This window comes from Nannospalax galili, unplaced genomic scaffold (assembly GCF_000622305.1).
Source record: "Nannospalax galili isolate Female #2095 unplaced genomic scaffold, S.galili_v1.0 scaffold800, whole genome shotgun sequence".
Lineage (NCBI taxonomy): Eukaryota > Metazoa > Chordata > Mammalia > Rodentia > Spalacidae > Nannospalax > Nannospalax galili.
This window is the reverse complement of record NW_008347125.1, coordinates 2,303,209-2,325,724: the sequence shown is the minus strand read 5'-3', so window position 1 is coordinate 2,325,724 and position 22,516 is coordinate 2,303,209. Positions and strand designations below refer to the sequence as shown.

The 22,516-nt window shown below is 38.6% G+C and overlaps 1 protein-coding gene across 5 annotated transcripts in view; it reads left to right on the top strand.

Moving 5' to 3' along the window:
- The first annotated feature begins 256 nt into the window (after window positions 1-256).
- Window positions 257-22,516, top strand: part of Rchy1 (ring finger and CHY zinc finger domain containing 1) — a 26,340-nt gene continuing 4,080 nt past the window's right edge. Inside the window, exons 1-10 of one of the 5 annotated variants that reach the window (XM_017800741.2) lie at window positions 257-391; window positions 2,139-2,298; window positions 4,074-4,205; window positions 5,744-5,863; window positions 6,511-6,626; window positions 15,006-15,084; window positions 19,708-19,752; window positions 19,866-19,924; window positions 20,011-20,037; window positions 21,495-21,615. In XM_017800741.2, coding sequence (XP_017656230.1) covers window positions 15,061-15,084; window positions 19,708-19,752; window positions 19,866-19,924; window positions 20,011-20,037; window positions 21,495-21,615 — 276 coding nt within the window. In that variant the 5' untranslated portion in view covers window positions 257-391; window positions 2,139-2,298; window positions 4,074-4,205; ... (1 more) ...; window positions 6,511-6,626; window positions 15,006-15,060. Of the gene's footprint in view, window positions 392-479; window positions 619-2,138; window positions 2,299-4,073; window positions 4,206-5,743; window positions 5,864-6,510; window positions 6,627-15,005; window positions 15,085-19,707; window positions 19,753-19,865; window positions 19,925-20,010; window positions 20,038-21,494; window positions 21,616-22,516 lie in introns of those variants that run through there. The other 4 variants (XM_017800742.2, XM_029568526.1, XM_017800739.2 and 1 more) reach the window with 4 other exon arrangements.

The following is a 22,516-nucleotide window of genomic DNA, read 5'->3' as shown; positions in this document are numbered from 1 at the left end:
GTAAACGTTACTGGGTCTTTACAAAGAACGTCTGGAGGGACAGAACGTTGGGCGCCAACTGCTCGAGAGCAGCTGGCGGAAGAGTTCCGGTCCAGCCGCAGAACTCCGCCCCTTTCCCGAGGCGGCGGCGGGCCAGGCCGAGGGAGGGGCGTTTCCTCACAGGCGCCTGCGGCGGAGCGCGGCCTGCAGCAGGGCCCCTGGCGTCGCAGCGGTTCCCGTCGGCCGACCCTCACCCCGAGATCTGGGAGGGCAGTGATGGGGCGACAGGAAGAGCCAACCTAAGCGATATTACCGTTAGCAGCGACCACGGCGACTAACGTGGACAACGGAGTGTACGCCGCGCTTCGCTTCCGCCCCTTCGCCCCGGAAACCGGAAGTCCAGCTGCCCCAGGTCACGTGTCCAGCCGCCATATCATCTGCTGTGGCAGCAGCTGGTCGGAGGAGTGGAGCTCGCCCGACGCTGCTTCTCTGGGCGTGGCTTTCAACCTGGGGGGAAGGGTCTGTGGAGAGTGAGGGGAGGTGGAGGAGATGGCGGCGACTGCGGGGGAAGATGGCGTCCGCAGCCGAGAGCGAGGGCGGCGGGGCTGCGAGCATTATGACAGAGGCTGTCTCCTGAAGGTGACGTCTACTAAGGGGGTCTTCCTTGACCAGCTGCCGCCTGGTCGGTCCGGGGGCGGCGTGGGCAAGGCAGTTAGCTAGACTTCAGTGTCAGGCCGAGCTTGTCAGAGTACCTTCTGGATCAGGGGGCCTCTTGCCGAGAACGTTTCTGGCGAAAAGACCCAGAGCCTGTGCTTCCTCTCTGCTTTGCACTTTGCAAGCGCAGCTCTTATTTGGGGAGAGCTTGGTCTTGGTGCGAGTCGCGTTGCCAGTCCTTATCTGCTGGAAGTTAACCGGCAGCCCCAGGCCTGACCGAAGCTTTTCTCCAGGGCCACAGTCTGGAATGTGATGAAGTTGTGAAAGCATAAGCAAGCAGAATCCGAATCTATTGCTATACACGTAGTTGGTACATCGTACTGCCTGTCAGCTTACGTTTGTTGTCAGCTGCAACCTGTCAAGGAGAAAATATGTACGAAATGGAACACAGCTCTGAAATCGCCATTAAGTTGGAGAATAGGTGTAGAGACGTGCCCGGTACTTGTAGGTTATTCTTGCTCCTTACTTTGAGAAACTTGGTAATCAGCGAGTTTTAAAATTGGCCTTCACACAGTTAAAAGTGTCCTGATTTTCCTTTGAAGAAGCAGAGTGAAGATTTTGTTGAGAAAGCCAGAGCTCTGAGCTGGCGGTATAACTCAGTAGTAGAACTTGGAATTAAAATGGAGGTGGCCCTGGCTTCGATCCCTCGCACTCCTCTTCTCCCACTAAAAAGAAACTTGAGTGTTAGAATCCATACCCCCCCCCAATATCTTAGTTCTGCCTCTTAATTGCTCTAATTTTCAGCAAGCTGTTTAAATGCCTCATGTATGAAATAGGAATAGTATAAGTTCCAGCTGGGCCTGATGCTGCAGTCCTGTGGTTCCAGCCTACCTGAAACCCAGCTATTTGGGATTGCCAGACTGGAGACCTGGTTTCCAAGAAGGGCTGGAGCCCGGAGTGAAAAGAGGGCTTGGGGATTTCTGTCCTTGGTAGCGGTTGTAGGTTCAATCCCCAGTACCAAAGGGGTGGGGTGGGGGGGTTCCTCTTTCTTAAACATACTAAAGTGCAGGCATAGTGTTTAGGAGGTACGAGTGATGAGTAAATATTAACCACTGCTGTCAAAATCATTTTATCTTTTATTTCACTTTACCAGTCAACTCTACTGGTCGCTGACCAGAATAATTAGAAGCAAATGATAGTCTCAGGTCTGTAAGACAACCTTATTCCTATAGGCCATAGTTTGGTGAACATTGCTTCACTGCACTGAATGAAGGCATTTCAAATCTGGTATTTGTGTAATGTGTTGAAGACTATCTTTTGGTTACATCTCTACTAAGATACTATTTCAAACTTGAGGTCTGAAACTGAATATACAATCTTGCCCTTCCGTCACCCTGCAAAGAAATTGCACAACTAAATTTGTGTTTCACGGTACTAAGATAAGTTGCCCCTGAGCATCAAATATTTTTTTCTGCTTTCCTTTCTTCTTCTTCCCTATTAAATAGGAGAGGCAAAGTGTAGAGTTTCAAGGAGGACGTAATCTACTAGAGCATGCGCAGCTGTTTGAGTGAGACGAATTTGGCATCTTCAGTGGTGATCTTGACAAGTGTCAGTGGAGAGATCCAGTGTAAAGCTTGATTGGAGTGGATTCAAGAGAGAATGGAGGTGTGGACACTGGAAATAGCATAGAGAATTTTGAAGTTTTGTTGTAAGAGAACAGAAAGGGTGTTTTTGCTGAAAGATGTGTTCCAGTGTGTTTTTATGGACTTGATCTAGTAGGCTATTTTTTGTAAGCAGGAGGACAAGGGAGAACTCTAGGGGCTGAAATCTTGAGTTGTCAGAGGGCATGAGATTCAGCATGCAAGTGGAGATGCTGACCTTCATGCGTGGACTAGCTAGATTCTTTGTAAAAGATGATAAGGTATAATCTCAGATTGATGTTATGGGAATATATTTTCTCTTGATTACTTTTAATAGTGAAATAAGCAGCAAGGTCATCAGCAAATGTTACCAGGGAGAAAGAGGTGTTAAGAGTTTTAAAGGAAGAAGAGAAGATCTGAAATGGTCATCTATATCTTTCGACAGACTCAAGAACAGGGAATTAACTAAGAAATTGTAATAAGTCCACTTTTTCAAAAATGCTAAACGATTTTTGAGAACAGACAGTAAGGTGATGTTTTTACTCTAACTCAAGTCAGCTGTTCCTGATGCCAGTGGGAGGAGAGAGTTGGATTTAACTAGCGTTAGGATTTTAGTCACTGAGTATATAGAGGAAGGGAGGAAGGAGGTAGGGTATATGCAAAGGAAGATGGGGTTAGTTGGAAAGAGTGTTAGAGAATTTCATGCTTGGAGTTGAGTTACAGAGCAAATACAGTCCTTTTTTTTGGAGTAGCAGTTCTAGAGTGTGATGAATGACCCCCAGAAATCAGGCTGTGAAGTCAAAAGTTCTTTGTAGAACTACTAGATATTCTTTATCCAATGTGTTGACATTGTATTGATGGTTGAAAAGTAATGAATAAAATTGTTAGTATCTATGTATGAACCATCGCAGTGATTCTACACTGTTGAGCCAGGTGCACTATATTAAGCCAGTTTACTTAAAATGTCATTTATGAAGCCAGAAAATGATCAAGTCTTATACATACCGTTTAAACTTTTTAGCAAGTACTTTGGTTTTCTTGAGGAAAACTTCTTATGCAATTGGATTGTGAAGTTAATTAGTTACTACTTTCATGGAACATTTTTAACTTGAAAAAATTGGCCGTTCAAGCTTGGATATATGACATTTTCTCAAAAAGGAGGCAGGAATCAAGACTTATTAAATGGGGGCTGGAGAGATGGCTCAGCAGTTAAGAATACTGACTGCTCTTGCAGAGGACCCGGGTTTGATTCCCAGCACCCACATGGTGGCTACAAACCATCCTTAACTCCAGTTCCAGGGGAATCCGAAGCCCTCTTCTGACTCACATACATGCAGGCAATACACTCATACACATAAAATAAAAATAAAATATTAAAAAGACTTATTAAAAGAGAAACAGTTCATAATATTTGTAACTAGTGATAAAACCAAAGCTTTCATAAAAAAATGAGTATTTTGGAAAATTTCTATTAGCTTCTATAACTTAGGAAGTTTATCTACCAATATCTAAAGACTTTTTAACAAATAGGATTTTTTAAATTGCATGTCAAACGTGAACATTTGGGAGATCTATATAACTCTGAACTGGTGTTTTCTGAATGACAGATATGGGTAAAGGATCCTGTCTGTGTGCAAGGTAGATTAATGGATTTTAATGGAACAGAGGACAGGATTTTCATTGGTATGATTTCAGATTTTGTGTTGCAACTAACCTTTAAGAGTTGTCGAGTTTTGGTGTAGTCTCAGAGAACATTCATAATTCTCTGTAAGGCCATTAAAATGCTCTTCCCTTTTCCAGTTGCGTATTTGTGTGAGGCCAGAGTTTCTTCATATACTTCAACAACAACTGATTGAATGCAGAACAGATATGAGAATCTAGCTATTTGAGGGGAATATACAGCTATTTTTCATTAAAATACTTACATTACAGGTAATAGACTTATTACTTTTAAAAAAGTAATATTTAAAAACCATCAGTAATTTAGATATAAGATTAATAGATGTAATCCATGTAAACAAAAACTCTGATACCCTTAATAATCTTAGCGTATAAAAGGGTAGAGACCAAAATATTTGTGAACTATTGTTGTTTATGGCATGTCTATGAGGTGATGCCTGAGGAGGGTTGGAGGACAAGGCCATTTAAAGCAAGAAAGTTTCGGTTATTGATAAGATTATTGTGGATGTACTCATCACTAAAATGAAGGACAAGAGTAATGTGGGGAAAAAAAAGAAACCAATAAAAAATGATGTTTAAAGACTAAACTATGCTATGGTTCAATTCCAGCATAGAAGACTCTCAGAAATGTATAGATCTGCAAGGTAATAAATAGTATATTGGAAAATATTGAGCTAACCCACTGGCCTAGGAATTTCCTTTTTCTTTTTTTAAGTTAAGGAAATTTGTTTTTTCTGGCTCTTTTTTTTGGACAGGGTCTTCCTGTAGTCCCAGCTGACCAGAACTCACTATGTAGACCAGGCTGGCCTTGAACTCACAGGGATCCACCTGCCTCTGCCTCCTGAGTGCTGGGATTAAAGGCGTGCACCACCACACCCGGCTAGTATTTTTTATTTTTTAATTTCATATATTTTGGTCATTTTCACCTCCAAAACAAGCTTTTATTTTTTTAGTACTGGGGATTGGGCATTGAACCCAGCACCTTGGACATGGTAGGCAAGTAGCCTACCACTAAGCTACATCTGAAGCCCTGGGAATTTCTTCATATAATAGGATAAAGATTAAGTATTTATACAGAGATGACTGAACAATAATATGGTTTAAAGAAAAAAGAATGCATTTCTTCCCACTTAGTAATTCCAAGGTGAAGGATCCAGAGTACCATAAATCTTTTGCTCCACATTGACATTTTAGGGACAATATTTTTTTGTTTTATTATTTTTTACATGTTTTAGGGCATATGACCATCTATGGAATCCAAATATAGAATAGTTGGGTAATCTGCTTAGGAAAGAGAGAATAGATTTTGGTGGACAACTGGCAATTTTTGCCATTTTCAAAAACAATAACTGTCTTACTATGTTTCTTGCATCCTATGCAGTATTAGGCATGTATTTCATGATTAAGAAATACTAGTTAAATAAAATCCCATTTTTATCTTTAGATGTTAAGGTAAATAAATGATTTTTTTTTTTTTTTTTTCTGGCAATGTTCAAGAAGGGGTTACCTGTCTGCTATTTAGGCTGAGAATGAGATCAGGATTTATGGGTTTGGTTTTTCTGTTTAAAGATTTCTTTCCATTATAATTACTGTGCTTTAAAGTTGTGTTTAGTGTCATATAGATATTGAAGGGGTGAATCATTAGCATCAAAAATGCCAAGAAATTGAAATGTTAGCAACTGATCCATTGGTTGTATAAACCAGAGGAGGAGGTGGTAGAACTTTTTTTTTTTTTCATAGTTAACTTGTCTTCTTTTGCTTCTTATGTTCCTTTGTCCCATGGGTGTTAGGCACCTTGTTGTGACAAGCTTTACACTTGCCGGCTGTGTCATGATAGCAATGAAGATCATCAACTAGATCGTTTCAAAGTAAAGGAAGTACAGTGTATTAACTGTGAAAAAATCCAACATGTAAGATTTTATGACTTTTTTTAACCATTTTAAATATTTTTTAAAATTTATTATTTTAAATCGTGTGTATGAGTGTATGCCTGCATGCGTGTGAGTGTACCTGTATCGTGCAATGCCACGGAGGTCAGAAGAGAGCTTCGGATTCCCCTGAAACTGGAGTTAAGGACGGTTTGTAGCCACCATGTGGGTGCTGGGAGTTGAACCTGGGTCCTCTGCAAGAGCAGTCAGTGTTCTTAACTGCTGAGCCATCTCTCCAGCCCCCTTTTTTAACCTTTTTTAAAAAAAAATTGTATTTTATGTGTATGAGTGTTTTGCTTGCATATTGGTGCAGGCCTATGGAGGCCAGAAGAGGGCATTGGATCCCCTGGAACCGGAGTTCCAGATGGTTGTTAGGTGCTGAGAACCAAATCTGGGTCCTCTGCAAGAGCAGCTACTGCTCCAGCCCCTTCTTGCTTTCTTTTTAAAGTTTTAAGATGAATTGAAAAAATTTAATTAAATTGCAAATGAGACTTTTTTAGTAAGCAATATCTTTGATTTAGATATTTGAAATCTTGTAAAAATATGGTACACGTACTTTGACATAAATCCTTGGTATTTAAAATGTTTTGGTAATTTATCCCAGTTTTTAATTACTGTGTCATTTTCAGTCCCAACAGACTTGTGAAGATTGTAGCACGTTGTTTGGAGAATATTATTGCAATATATGCCATCTGTTTGATAAAGATAAGAAGCAGTATCATTGTGAAAGCTGTGGAATTTGTAGGTACTGTATATAAAGTGTCTTTTTATAATTAATGTATTTGGACAATAATCGTTTTTAAGGTCAACTTTTTTTTGGTGTTTTGCTATAAGATCTCATTGCTCACTATGTAGCTGAGTCTGGGTTAGAACTCATTATGTAGCTCGGGGTGGCCTTGAACTTGTAATCCTCTTGCCTCTGCCCTCTGCCTCTCAAGTGCTGGCTTATAGGTGTGTACCATTATGCCCAGCACTAATGTCAATTTTATTGGGATATAATTTATAGCTGATAAATGCATTCATTTTAAATGTGCAGTAAATTTTGATATTCTATTTCAGAGTTATTTTCTAGATTCTTTTTGTAATAATCATTTAATTTGTTCAACTCCCACATAATGTAATAGGTTTAACCTTATTATAGTAAATGTTTTTTGTATCTATATAAAATATATCAATCTTTGTATCATAATTGCAAAACACTTTAATGAATTATTTTTGTTTTTACATTGTTTCTTTCTAAATGCTTTTATATATGTATCTTAAACATTTGACCACTTATAAGTCATTTTGGTGTACAAACATAAAAGATTGGACAGTATTGCCAGACATCTGTTTATTTTTTTTATTGAATTTTTGTGTATTTTATATAAAACATCTTAATCATCTTTATATAATCATCCCTTCCCCCATCCGCACCCTCCCATACCTCTCCCCACCAGATTTCATGCATCCTGTCATTTATATTAAGGCCTGTTGAGCAGGAAAAGTTAGTGTATCCAGATGTCCCTCAGTGTAAGTACATTCATTGGTGTCTAATCAGCCTGTGTAGTCTAATCAGCCTGTGTAGTGTCAACCCCTTAAAGGAGAGCAGCTCTCCTTCACCCAGCAGTAATCAGCTGCCAATAGTGCTTTGGCTAAGACTGAGGCCTGCTGCCCACTTCCACAGTTCTATGCTGGGGTTTTGTCTGCTTGAATTTGCATGTGTCTTGTGCATGCTGACACCTTTGCTGTAGATTGATATAAGCAAGGTCCCAGGAGCCTGTACAACTGTTTCCATATGGTCAAACAGCTCCTCTCCTGGCTCTTAAAATCTTTCTGCCCCCTCTTGTGCAGTGGTCCATGAGCCTTGGGTGAGTGAGTTTAATATAGGAGTCATGTCCAAGGACCCACACTCTGCAGACTCTTAATCTTTATGCTTTGGCTATTTGTGGCCTTTTGTGTCCATTGCCCTCTGTTGCATGAGGGAACTTTGTTGATGAGAGTTGAGAGATGCATTAGAATTCTTTCTACCCCTTGTTCCACTATGTTCCTTTAGCCTTAGGTGTAGAGGTTCCATTATAGGTGTGTCACTGAGGGTTGGGCATTTCACATACACTTATTCTCTGTGTAGGACCAGTTGTGGAACTCTGTAATAGTCTCCCATCTGTTGCAAAAGAAGTTCCTTGATGAGTGGTGACTGGCATACTTGTCTGTATATATAAAAGTCCATATTTGGCACATAGTAAGAAATTACATTTGTCTAGGGATGTGACAGCCTTAGAATTTTCTCTAAGATCTGTGACCTCTTCAGCCAGGTATATTTGGCTATGTTTACAGTACCCCATTGAGTGGGCTTTAAGTTCAATTATGTAACTGTTGATTACCCCCAAGATAAAAGTGTCACTCACTATATTAAAAAGTGTCATATAAAAAAGTGTCACTCAATATAGTTTCCTGTGCTGGTCATTGTTGTGGTTGTTAGTCCTTAAAGCTGGGGTTGGACGATCGATTGATGTTCTCTCTTTGTGGCTTGCATAGTGTCCTCCAAAACTATGAGAGCTAGTCTTCAGGGAGGTGCCTTCCAGGTCAGCTCCAGCTCCATTGCTCCAAGTCCTGTGTCCAAAGTATGTCCTGTCTTCAGTAATAGGATCTTTCTTTCAAGTTCTGGGAGGCAATCAAGGGCTGTGGCAAAACTCTGTAATTTTGGGAGTCTCTTGGACTACCTGGCCAACAACTTGAAGAGAGGTTTCTCCTATCTCATGTGGATATATTGTATGTGTAATTTTTCAGTAGGCTTTTGAACTGATAAATTTCCCTCCGGTTTTTCACACGAGCTAAGCATTATTTATCTCTTCCCTCTCTCCCTATCTAACTCTTAATCCTCCCTCTGCAGTTAAAATATCCACATTTTCCCCATTTTCCCTTTCATAATACCTGTCTCCTATGGTCCCCCTCTCTTGAGCTCCATCTTCCCCTTTACCCTATGTTCCTCATATAACTTTTTCTCTTACCCTCCCATTTAAATACCCCCATTTTACCCATTTTATCCTTGGTAACACCAGTCTTCTACTGTTCTTCTCTCTAAGACTTCTATCCCTTTACCTCCTTGGTTCCTTTTCATTTTTCTGGCTCCTGCAGTTGTTATCAGGAAATATACTCATATATAAGGATTTGGTGCTAAGATCCACAAATGAGGGAGAACATCTGTTGTTCATTTGTTTTTCTGAGCCTGTGTAACTATGCTTAGTATAACAGTTTCTAGTTCCATTCATTTAACTGCAAATTTCATGATTTTTTTCTTTACCACTGAGTAAAATTCCATTGCGTAAATGTACTACATTTTCATTATTGACTTGTCAATTGAGGGACACGTATGCTGCTTCCATTTCTTAGCTATCATGAAAAAGCAGCAACAAACATGGATGTATAAGTATCTTTGCAGTAGGATGAGTCCTTTGGGTATATACCAAGGAGTGGTATAACTGGATCCTAATGGTAGGTTTATCAGACAACCTTTTAACAAAATGAGGTCGTCTAAGCTTTTGACACAAAGTATTCATGATTTGGATTTTTCATATTAAATTGCTGTTTAGTCCTTCTCATCTTATGACTGACTAGATGAAGCTACCATATTTTCTTTTTTATTCTTGGAAGTAAATTGTTCTCGTCCTCTCTTTCTCTTTGCTGGGGATCAAACACCCAAGTGCTTTATCCCTGAGCCGTACCTTATGCCTCATTTCCTTTTTCCTTTTTAATCTATTTTTTAAAAATTGTATGTGTTATGAGTGTATTGCCTGCATATGTGTAAATACATCTGTGTTGTGCAGTGCTTGTGGAGGTGAGAAGAGCATGTTGGATCCCTTGGAACCGGGGTTTCAAATGGTTAGCCACCATGTGGGTGCTGGGAATTGAACCTGGTCCTCTGCAAGAGCAGCTAGTGCTCTTAACCACTGAACTACCTCTTCAGCCCCTCATTCCTCTTTTTGAGTGAGACCGTTCCTCTAGGCTATGATCATCTGCAAGTCATAATCTGATTTATTACCTATAGGATTGTTAAGAGTTCAATGCAGTGGTTCTTGATAGGGGTGATTTGACAATATAGTATATTTGATAATCTGTGAAGACATTTTTGGTTGTTACAATCAGGGATAGGATAGCACTATGACATTTATGGGAAGAAGTCAAGGTTGCTATTAAAAATAGTTTTGTATAATATACAAAATAGTTTTGTATATTATACAAAACATTCTGTACCATAGAATTATCTGATCTAAAATGTGAGTAGTACCTATGTAGAAAAACTCCATAATGTGGTGTTGCTCTATGCCTCTTTGCATTTATCTTCTGCTTATTTTTCTATTTGTCATTATGAATGAAAAAGGAAAAATTCTGCCTCTCAACTGTGATCATGGAAAAATGGGAATGTCTACAAGGATGTCTTTATATTTTTAGTACCTTCTTAAATGATGTAATACTTTGAGCAGTGCAAAAAGAAAAATGGCAAATAGTGGTGATTTTTCTGTTACTGTTTTATTTCCACTGTACTTCCTGTCTTAGTTAACTTTTCCTGTTGCTGTGATAAAATGCCTTGACAACAGCAACTTAAGGGAGAAAGTGTTTATTTTGGTCTACAGTTCAAGAGTACAGACCATCATGGTGTGGAAGTCCTGGCAGTGGGAGCTGGAGGCAGCTCATCATGCATGCACTGTCAGGAAGCAGAGAGTGATGAATGCACACTGCTGCTTAGGTCCCTTTCTCCACTGTGTAGCCCAGGATCCCAGCCAGGAAATGGTGCTAGTCATGGTGGGTAGTTTTCCTGCCTCAGTTAACACAGTAAGATGCCCATAGGCATGCCCATCTCCCATCTCCCAGGTGATTCTAGAGTCTGTCCAGCTGACAAAGAACTATCAAACTTTCCATTTTAGTCTCCTGGTTAGAATAGTTAGGAATAATTAATAATGAATTGTGAATAAATTTATAAGATTCTAAAATATGATGTTTCAAGATAAAGGAAAAGATAAAGATCATTAGGATTTAATAAATGGGGCCAGCAAGGTGCTGCTGAGCTTGACAATCTGAGTTTGATCTTTGATACTCATATGGTTGAAGAAAGTTATCCTCTCCCAGAAGTTATCCTCTGACTCACACTTGCCATGGTATGCAGTCCCCCCAACCCTAATTTTAAAAGAATCCCATAAATGTATCCCTTTATAAAAAGGTTCTGTGACTCCATATGGTAATTGCAAAATAGAATACGTTTATTCTATTAAAGACCTTTTTCTTGTTCTTTGGAAGATCTCTAAAAAGAATGTCATAGAATATCACAAAATATCATTTAAAGCAGAATTATTAAAAAGGACTTGGACTAGGGTACAGAGTAGACATATTTCATAAAGATTTTTGCAGTCCAAAAAGCTTTATAAATGCTGTCTTTAATCTTTATCCTTTCTTAGAACTTTTAACTTGCTAATTTTGTGTTGTAAATCTCCAAGAATGTTGTACATTTAAGTTTGATCACAATCCTGTTCATAGTCAGTAGAAAAGTTGTGAACATTTTAAGTATTGACTACTTAAGAAATCCTTAAATTAGAAAGTTTTTCATATTTTCATTGTCATATTTAGACAAATGATTATGGTTACTTCAAGTAGATATTTTGTAAGTGTTATATCTGTTATTGTTCAGAAATCTTTAAAAAGTCTGTTCTGTAGTTGCTTTAAAATTTTTTATTTTTACTTTATGTGTATGAGTGTTTTGCCTGCATGTGGGCACCTGGGCATGCAGTGCCTGTGGAGGCCAGAAGAGGGCATTGGATCCTCTGGAGCTGGAACTGCAGATAGTTGTTAACCTCCATGTGGGTGCTAGGAACTGAACCCAGGTTCTCTGCAAGAGCAGCCAGGGCTCTTGTTGGGCTAGCTCTCCAAACCCTGTAGTTGCTTTTAATAAGTGCCTATGGCACACTGAAAGTTCGTCCTCAGGGGATTTATAGAACTCTTAATTTTTTTTTCCCAAAAATTTGCTAAAAGACTTGACTAGATCCCATTAAGTGAGATTGATATACAAATGCTATCTTTAGTCAGAAATCATGTATGACCATCAAATAATTACTTTTTATTTTTTGAAACAGTGTCCTGCTGTGTAGCTTAGGTTGACCTCAAACTTGACATTTTTCTTTCCCAGGCACCAACATGCTGGGATTACAAGAGCCACCACCCTAGGCTCTATTGTTTTTAGATAATAGAAATATAAAAATGGAGGGTAAAATCTAAGTGCTTTGGCAGTACTGTTGGAAACTATAGTCTCCTTATAACTTTTTAAAAATTCAAAGTCATTTAAATATGTACATTCTTGTTTTTGTTTAAAGATCAGATATTTATACACATGAATTTAGAGCAAAAGTCACATTTTAACTTGAGATAGGGTACTAAAATAATGGGTATCTATTTGAAAAACAAAAATTTGATTCTTACTGGGCATGGTGGCCCATGCCTTAGTTCCAGCACTGAAGAGAAGCAGAGGCAAGTGGATCTCTGAGAGATCAAGGCCAGCCTATTTATATAGGGAGTTCCAGGCCAGCTGGGGCTACACGGAGACCCTGTCTCAAAAAGACCAAAAGAAAAAAAAAGAATTCTTTTTTTGTTTTTTAAAAGATTTAGTTTTTGAAGTGTGTATATGTATAGGTTTGTGTGTGAACATGTACACATGAATGCCAGTGGGGAATTTTAGGCCATTGTGAGCTGCCTGACATGGGTGCTGGGAACAGAACTCAGGTCCTCTGCAAGAGCAGTATGTGCTTTTAACTGCTGAGCCATCTCTACAGTCCCCAGAATTTGATCTGTTTTCATTAATATGTTTTAGCATTTTGTGACAGAAACTCATAATAGCGGTTCATTCTCTCTCTCTCTCCCTCTCTCTCTCTCTTTGTCTTTTTTTTGAGACAGGGTCTCCCTGTAGCCCCAGCTGAACTAGAACTCACTATGTAGTCCAGGCTGGACTTGAACTCACAAATATCCGCCTGCCCCTGCCTCCCAAGTGGTGTGATTAAAGGTGTGCACCACTATGCCCGGCCTGAAAGGTTGAATTTTATTTCTTATGGAAAAGTCTGAGTCGTTAAATAGCTTATGCTCCTCTTTTTTTCCTTTTCTTTTGCTATCCTATCTAGAAGGTATTTTTTTTTTTTTTTTTAATGTGTGTCTGAGTCTACTGGCTCATGTTTTAGCCCATGGAAAGGAGGTAGATTGGTAAAGGGGAAGCATACTTTCTCCTTTTTTGTGTTATAAAATAATTTTATTACATTTTTTGTGTGTGCATGTACATGTGTGTGCATGCTCATGTGCCATGGCAAGCATATGGAGGTCAGAAGACAACTTCAGGGAGTCAGTTTTGTTTCTACTATGTGAATCCTTGGGATTGAACTCAAGTCTTTAGGCGTGGTGGCAATCACCTTTACTTGCTGAGCTATCTCAGCCCACTTTCCTATTATACTACAGAATTTTATGTCTTCTTTACAGCCTCCAAAGAAATTGGAAGAGTGTCTTTTTTTTTTTTTTTTCAGGATATATCTGAATAAATGCCTATTTAAATGTTTATTGTAGAAGAAGCAAAGAATAGAAATTTAGGCATCAGCTAGCAATAGCACCTTTTACCACATATAACAAACTTCAAATGAACTGAAGAAAAATATAAAAATGAGGCCCTCTTAAGTATTATCACTATACAAAAGAGAATATGTTTATGGTCTATCATAGCTTATAGAGGTGCTTCCTAAACAGTGGGCAAAAAATAACCTATAAAGGAAAATACTGAGGGCTTTAAATTTTGTTGTTCTTGTTACTCTAAATTATGTGTATATATATATGTGTGTGTGTGTGTGTGTCTGTGTGGGTATGTGCATGTGAGTGCAGTTCCTTTGGATGCCAGAGGCTTTAGATACCTGGAGCTGGAGTTTCAGTTACATGCTGCCTGACATGGGTGCTGTGTCCTCTGCAAGAGCAGTGTGAGCTCTTAACTGCTGAACCATCTCTCCAGCCCTTGATGGCTTTTTAATACATAGAAATTAACAGTAACTATAAGCAGAGAGATGACAGACCAGAGAAAAGATGAATATCCAGGCTGTATAAAGACTTCTATTAGATTGGTAAAAGATAGGTATTCAAGAAAAAAAATGGGCAGAGCATATCAACAAAAAATTCACAGAAATCTGAGCAATTCATTAGCACTAAAGAATATTCCTTTGGGGCTGGAGAGATGGCTCAGCAGTTAAGAGCACTAACTGCTCTTGTAGAGGACCCGGGTTCGATTCCCAGCACCCACATGGTGTCTATGAACCATCCTTAACTCCAGTTCCAGGGGACTCCAAAGCCCTCTTCAGACCTCCACAACATTGCACAACACGGGTGCACTCACATACATGCAGGCAATACCCTCATACACATAAAATATAAATAAAATATTTTTTAAAAAGTTCCTTCATAATTTGAGAAATGCAAATTAAAATTGCATATTTTGTGTATTCTACATGTAGTCCATGTTGTCCAGTTGTGCAGAATGTGGGTAGTCTTTGGATGTCAGGTTGCCAATAGCTTAGTGATCCAATAGTGTCACTATTAGTGATTCTGACTCAATAGTGTTACCTACAGGAATCTTGTAAAAAATAATTTAAATGTGGGCTAAGTGCCTGCTCGACAGTGATTTCTTTTATTATTGTAGCAACTAAAGATTGCATATTATATTGATAAGGGAGTACTTTTAAAAATTATGATACATCCATACAGTGTTACTACTGTATGGCTATTAAGAAGAATGATTTTGTATGGACAGGTGTTATCCTCAGGATAAGTGGAAAATAAATTGCAGAACAGTGCATATGAAATTTATATAAGGAATAAAGCTGTGTCTGTATATATCTTCTCTATCTTCTCTCTCTCTTTCTCTCTATGCAATTTTATAGGAGAAAGTGGTGAATATCATTCTGTTTACAGTGTTTACATTTGTAGAAGAACATTGGAGAATTGGGAGTTTACTCCATGTTCTTCAGTGTGGTTTGAGTTTTTTACAGTGGGACTAAATTTAGGTATTATATAGTGAACAGATTATCACTATAATAAAAACGATCCAGTCTTCTAGCTTTTATATTATGTTTTTTAGGATTGGTCCAAAGGAAGATTTTTTCCATTGCTTGAAATGTAACTTATGCCTAGCTATGAATCTTCAAGGAAAACATAAGGTACATGATTCAGTTTGCATAATTTAAAAAATATTAGTGTTTTTGAAAACCAGCTTAAATTCTAATGTTTTGGAAACATGCTAATTTTCATGTATTACCTACTGCAGGTATATTCATCCCTTTTTTAAAAAGCAGAATTAAATAGTCTAAAATATATGCCTTAGAACATGTGATCCCCATTTTGTTTTCTGTAATATAAGAATGCCTGTAGCAGTTACTAGCCTAATGTTGACAGCTTTTCAGTTCGTTTGGGGATTCTTATTGATACTGCTTTTAAGATGAATTTTAAAAGAGGAAAAATACTAAGTGATATTTGCACAGCAGTCTAAGAATATTTAGAAAATATTCTTTATTTTCATAATGAATATGTAGCTGTTTTTAATCTGGGTATAGGATTTTATCATAATCCCAGGTTCTGTTTTCATTATTTAAAAATAATCTGATGAAGTATTATATTTGTAGTACTGATTCTGTCTAAGAATTTAAAGAATGGAGGATTGGCAAAGAGGAGTATAAATAATATTTTACAAGTGTAGGAAATTCCAGTGAGGAGATTAGTAACAATATTGTGTCTGAGTACACACATACACATACATGTACACATACACACACACACACACACACACGGATACTGAGTGATTGAAAGAGAACAGACATTGATTTGAAGGAATATTTGAAGTAATTTAATTAGCACTGGGTCCAGTAGAAGATAAAGACAAAAGATTCTGGTAGAAATACATATTAGATAAGACTTGACCTAAAGAGTACAGCAGTGATGAAAGTTTAGATGAGTAGTGAACTTTAGGAAATAACTGATAATTACAAAAAAGAATGAAGCTTAGTAAAGATGAATCCAAAAATGTTCAGTCTTAGCTTAAGGAACTTGATTAGAGAATTGTGAATTTGTTAAGATTAACTCTGGCTTTAAAAACCTAGGTGTGAGGTGATAGCAAGGTAAGCTAGCTGGTGATGGTGGCACATGCCTGCAATCTGAGCACTTGGCAGGCTGAGGCAGGAGGAATAGAAGTTCAAGGTTAACCTGAATTAACATAGTAAGACCTTACCTCAATTAAATAAAGTCATTAAATTAAAGAATAAAAAAATAGACTAGTGAAGATAGCCTGGAGTCAGTAGTCTTATAGATTGTTTTTCTCTGGTTCTGTTCTGGTTTTAGAGCATACATAGAATCTGTGTATGTAAATGAATGCACATGTACGTATACACATAGCCAATTCATTGCATCCTCATCATTTGCATTTTATCCACTCAGCAATGGCATTGATTGTCAGAAACATTGTATTTACACAGATGTTAAGGTATGTGAGTTTAATGTATATGGAAAGCACTTGAGAACTAAATGAAATATGTATCAGCTTTATTTTATAAATAGGGAAAATAAGACTAAAGAATTTGGCTTTTGGGGCTGGAGAGATGGCTCAGCAGTTAAGAGCACTGACTGCTCTTGCAGAGGACCTGGGTTTGATTCTCAGCACCCACATGGTGGCTAACACCTGTCTTATCATAACTCCAGTTCCAGGGGATCTGACACCCTCTTTGACCCCTGCGGGTACTGCATGACACAGGTGCACTTACATGCAGGCAATACACTTATACACAAAAAAATAATAAAATAACTAAAAAAAAAAAAGAATTGGTGACTAGTTATCTTAAGAATTCATAAATGGCAGAGCTAGGATTTTATTTTTTTTTTTACTTTTACAATATTTTTTTTAGTCTTTTTTAAAAATTTGTCCCATACAATCTTATTCATGTATATACCCACTTCCCAAATGGCACCCTCCCACACACTGGAGCCCATATACCCTGTCATCCCTGTTACTGTCTACTGTGTTGTCAGCACCCCCAGCCATTCCCCAGTGCTTGTCTGTCTGCTGAATCTAGTCAGCCTATCTAGAGATCCTTGTTTTAGGAAGGTCAGCTGTTCCTGTTCCTCATCTAGCAGCAATCAGTTGTCAGTATTCCTTTAGATAAGATTGGGGTCTGCTGTTCATTTTCCCAGTTCTATGCTGGATTACCGTCTGGGAGTCTTTTGGGCCACCCTGGCCAATAACTCAAAGGAAGGTATCTCCTGTCTGGCATTGTTTGTTATGTAGCCTTTAGCTATACATATGAACTCTTAAAAAATTATATTGACCCTATTAATCTTTGGTTATACATTCCTTTTGGGTGTTTAAGACCCTACAATTGGCCCAGATAAACCAATTTATTTTTACTCTTAAGGTCGTTTGAGGATCTGTTCCTCAGGGGTAACCTGGGCTTGGGAGGAGCCCCTGGCTCCTTTCTTTTACCAGTTCCGTCTATGTGAAGATAAGTCAAAGGTCCTACTCGATCATGGCTGGCTTTGCTTGGAAGTATGGAGGAAATGTTTCCTCTGTGTTGGCCCTCCTCTTTGTAGACTGGACACTGGTTCAGGTTCATCTAGTGGGATCTCCATAGCCTCCTTGATCAAGAGGACAGGTAACTCACCACCTGTTCTCTGACAGACCCCTGCGGGTGCTGCATGACACAGGTGCAGTTACATGCAGGCAGTACAGTCATAGACATAACAATAATAAAATAACTAAAAAAAAGAGTTGGTTACTAGTTATCTAAAGTCTTAAGAATTCATAAATGGCAGAGCTAGAATTATAATTCAGATTTTATTTATTTTTGTAGTTTATCATTTTTATGTGTGAGTATATTGCCTGCATGTCTGTAAGTGCACCTGTATCATGCAATGACTGTGGAAGTCAGAAGAGGATGCTGGAACCCCTGAAATTGGAGTTATGAATGGTTGTTGATTGCTGTGTGGGTGTTGGGAATTGAACCCGAGATCCTCTGCAAGAGCAGTTAGTACTCTTGACTGCTGAGCCATCTCTCCATAATTCAGATTAAAAGTTTTATGTGTATGAATATATTGCCTGCATATATGTGTACACAAATATCAGAAGAGGATATCAGATCCTTGGATACGGATGGTTGTTAGCCACTATGTGGGTGCTGGAACTAACCTGAGTTGTTTTTTATTTTGAGACAGGGTCTCCCTGTAGTCTCTAGCTGACCTGAAACTCACCATGTAGACCAGACTGGCTTCAATCTCACAGAGATCTGCCTGTTACCTCCCAAGTGCTGGGAGTAAAGGTGTGTGCCACCACACCCAGCTTAACCCTGGTCCTCTGCAAGAGCAGACAGTACTCTTAACTGCTGAGCCATCTCTCCAGCCCTCAATAATTCAGATTTTTAAATTGATTATTTTTTAGGATTTTTTTTTTGCATTAAACTCTGTTGTTTTTATAATGATATATATATATATATTTTCTCATGATTGTTTTGTTATTTCTCAGTTATCATTTATTGTCTTATAAGGGATTTAGGCTTCTAACCAAGGAATTACCATGGCCTGGTGCTTTCCTTTTTCTACCTATATCTAGTGTCTTGCCATGCTAAGTTCCAGAGTCAGGATGCTAGAACTCTTTATATTTATTCCATATTTTACTGATGTAAACTTATTTTATAACTTATTTAGCTTCTCTAGACTTCATCTTGTGTATATGTTTTGGTTTGTTCTTCATTTCTGTGACAAAATACTCAGACCACTACCAACTTGGAGAGGAAAGGGTTTATTTAGCTTACATATCCCAGGTCACAGTTCATCTGGGAGCCCAAGGTAGGAACTCAGGGCAGGAACCCGGAGGCAGGAGCTGGAGCACAGGCCATGGAGGAATGCTGCTTACTGGCTTGCTCCCCTGGCCCCTGCTCAGCCTGCTTCCTTATACAGCATAGTCCCACCTGCCCAGGGGTGGCACCACCCACAGTGGGCTGGGCCCTCCCACATCACTCATCAAGAAGATGCCCCTCAGACATGGCCACAGACCAGTCCAATAGAGGCGATTCCCCAGTTGAGGCTCCCTCAACCCAGGTGTGTCAAGTTGACACTAAAGCTATCCAGCACAGAATAAGAGGAAATATTAACCTATTTCATCTAAAGTTGTAGAAATTGAGTTTACATAGGTACTTAACCAATGGCATTAGTAAATCTCAATATAAGCACTTATTGTTACCAATGTTGTTAATTAGTTTGCCCTGCTATTTTGTGCAGTGGCTTTGCGGTAAAACAGACAGGAAGCCTCCAAATCTTACTGTCTTTGTATCTTAATTTCCCAGTTCAGTTCTCTTATTTGTAAAAAGAAGATAATCTGAATAGTTAAGGTTTATTGATCATTTTGTAATCAATAATAGATACAGGGAGATAATGTCAAGTTTGACATTGTTGTGAAAATTAAAGAACTGTTAAACCATTTTCTAGTAGATAAACAGTGTATTAACTTTTGGTGTTAGTAGATTTTTCAAAAAACGTTATTTTTTGTGCATGTAGGTATACCTGTGTTGCAGTGTATGTGTAGAAGTGAGAGGACAACTTGTGGGAGCTGGTTCTCTCCTACTATGTGGGCTCTGGGGACTGAACTCAGGTTCTCAGGCTTGGTGACAAGTGCCTTTACCCACTGAGCCATCTTGCTAGCCCCTTTAGTCAGTTGATCTTATTGTTGGTATTTATTAATGTGGTTATATTTGACATTTTTATCTGTTGATGCTTTTGTTAATAAGAGATTCTTCTTTAAACAGTGTATTGAAAATGTTTCCCGGCAGAATTGTCCAATATGCTTGGAGGTAAGTGTGATATATTTTTCACTTTGGAAATCTCCCTTGAATTTAAAGTACTTATATGTTTATTATATTGCCTTTATAGAAGCACTTTCTATTTTTTCCTTTTTCCTTTTTAGGACATTCACACATCCCGTGTTGTTGCTCATGTCTTGCCATGTGGGCATCTTTTACATAGGTAAAAACTCTTTTTCTCCTCAAAGATATTTGAAAATAGTGGAGATAGTTTTTCTTTCATTGAAATAATGTTATATTTTCTTTCAGGACGTGTTATGAAGAAATGTTGAAAGAGTAAGTATTTGGGATTTAAAAAATTACAGTTTTTTTTTTTAATTTATTATTATTTTTTTTATGTATATGTCCGTATTGCTTGCATGTAGGTAAGTGCACCCATGTCATGCAATGCCAGAGGATGACAGAAGAGGCTGTTGGATCTCCTGGAACTGGAGTTACAGACAGTTGTTAGCTGCCATGTGGGTGCTGGGATTCGAACCTGGGTCTTCTGCAAGAGCAGTCAGTGTTCTTAACTGCTGAGCCATCTCTCCAGACTCAAAGATGTCTTTTTTGTATGGGGAGGGTGGTAGGGAGATGGCCAAACATGATTGCTCTTTGCCCTGTATTAGGCATGGCAGATAGGTATATTGAGGTAATAGAGGTCTAGTGTTTAACTGTCCAAGGCATCTTGGGGAATGGGACCTCTATCTCCATGTCCTTAACATGCCTATCTTCCCACAACTTGACACAAAATGTCTTGTTTTCTAGCCATATTTACTAGGGAACATCAGAGACAATCATGCTGTTATAAAAACATTGAGAAATAGTGCCCCAAATTTTTTTAGCTCAATAAATTGGTTCAGCTGGTAAACTGGTAAACTTTCTATAAAACTGGAACTAAAGCCAGATGTGGTGGCACATGCCTTTAATCCTAGCGCTCAGGAGGCAGAGGCAGGTGGATCTCTATGAGTTCAAGGCTGGTCTGATCTACATAGCAAGTTCTAGGTCAGCTGGTACTACAGGGAGACCCTGTCTCAAAAAACCAAAACCAAACCAAACCAAACCAAAAAAACCTGGGAACTAAAATAAGATGAGAAACAGAAAGGAAGAGAAATGTATTTTGGCCCTACAAATAAAACAGAAAATTTAAATACTAGACAGGAACTTTTGAAAACATTTTAGAGAGGATACAATCTGATCTGAATAGTTTTGAAGGAATACAATCTCTCTGCATTGATGCATTAAGACATTGATGTTGTTTAGCTAAGGGATAGTTTAATTGGTGTTTTTAGGAATGAAAAAAGAATATTGACTAGTTCTCCATTTTGGAGAGCTGAGGATAAAGATTTAGGGTTGAAAAAGTATCATTGGGGCTGGAGAGATGGCTCAGCAGTTAAAGAGCACTGACTGCTCTTGGAGAGACCTAGGTTTGGTTTCCAGCACCCACAGGGCAGCTAACAACCATCTATAACTCCAGTTTCGGGGGATTTGATGCCCTCTTCTGGCCTCCATAGGCATTGCTTGCACAGGTGCACTTTACATGTACATGGAGGAAAAACACTCATACACATAAAATAAAAATTAAAAAAATAAGATGCATAATTTAGTATAAAGCTTTTATGGTGTGTAGTTGCTCAGGTTCCTAGATTATCTTGAAGTATAGAATAATATATCCTGTTTGGGTGACTTATGTGCCATTGAGCTTGCATCTTGTACATCTGAGTTGATCTATTTCCCATTTATATTTCTTCCAGAGGCTATAGGTGTCCATTGTGTATGCACTCTGCTTTGGATATGACTCGGTATTGGAGACAGCTGGATAACGAGGTAGCACAGACTCCTATGCCCTCAGAATACCAGAATGTGACTGTTGACGTGAGTAGTAGAATCAGTACTTAAAAACTTCCTAGATTTCTTATTGACACTGTTTATTTTTGCCTCTTTCCTTAAATTTGTCTAAAAAGTACTGCTTTGGCATAAGTAACATTGCAATTGATTAAACTGAAGGAAAAATGATTTTTAAAATTTTATTTCATTTAGTTCAGACCAGGGGGAGAAAAAAATTCTAAGCATATCTTTGTGCAGTTCTTAACACTAGATGGCAGGCCAAAACTTTATTCCAAGTTTTTACAGATTGCTTGCAGAGTCGGTAATGTAACTGGTGGACTGATGCTTTATTTTAGTTGTATTTTAATTTATAATTATTTAAATTTTATCTCAGGAAAATATTTGCTTCTTGAAGTCTACTTTTTGTGGTTTTGTTTTGTATTTTTGTTTTTGAGTCAGGGTCTTACTCTATAACCCTAGCTCTCCTGACTCTTTGTGTGGACCCAGCTGAGCCTGCCTTGAATTCACTGAGATCCATCTACCTCCGCCTCCCGGGCTGGGATCAAAGGTCTGCACTGCCACAGACAACTTACCTTTTGGCTTTTAATGTTTACTACCTTTTAATTTTGTCTTTTTTATTTTTTTATTTTATGTGTATGAATGTATTGCTTGCATGTAGGTAGGTACACCCATATCGTGAAATGCCCATAGAGGCCAGAAGAGAGGGTATTGGATCCCCTGGAACTGGAGTTACAGATAGTTGTTAACTGCCATGCGGGTGCTGGGATTGAACCCTGGGTCTTCTGCAAGAGCAGCCAGTGCTCTTAATCACTGAGCCATCTCTCCAGCCCTTAATTTTGTCTTATGTTTGCTTTAGTCTGAGTTTACTAGCCCTTTGTCCTTTCAGAGATGATCTGAGATGAGCTATTCTGGTAGTCTGTTCTCAGCA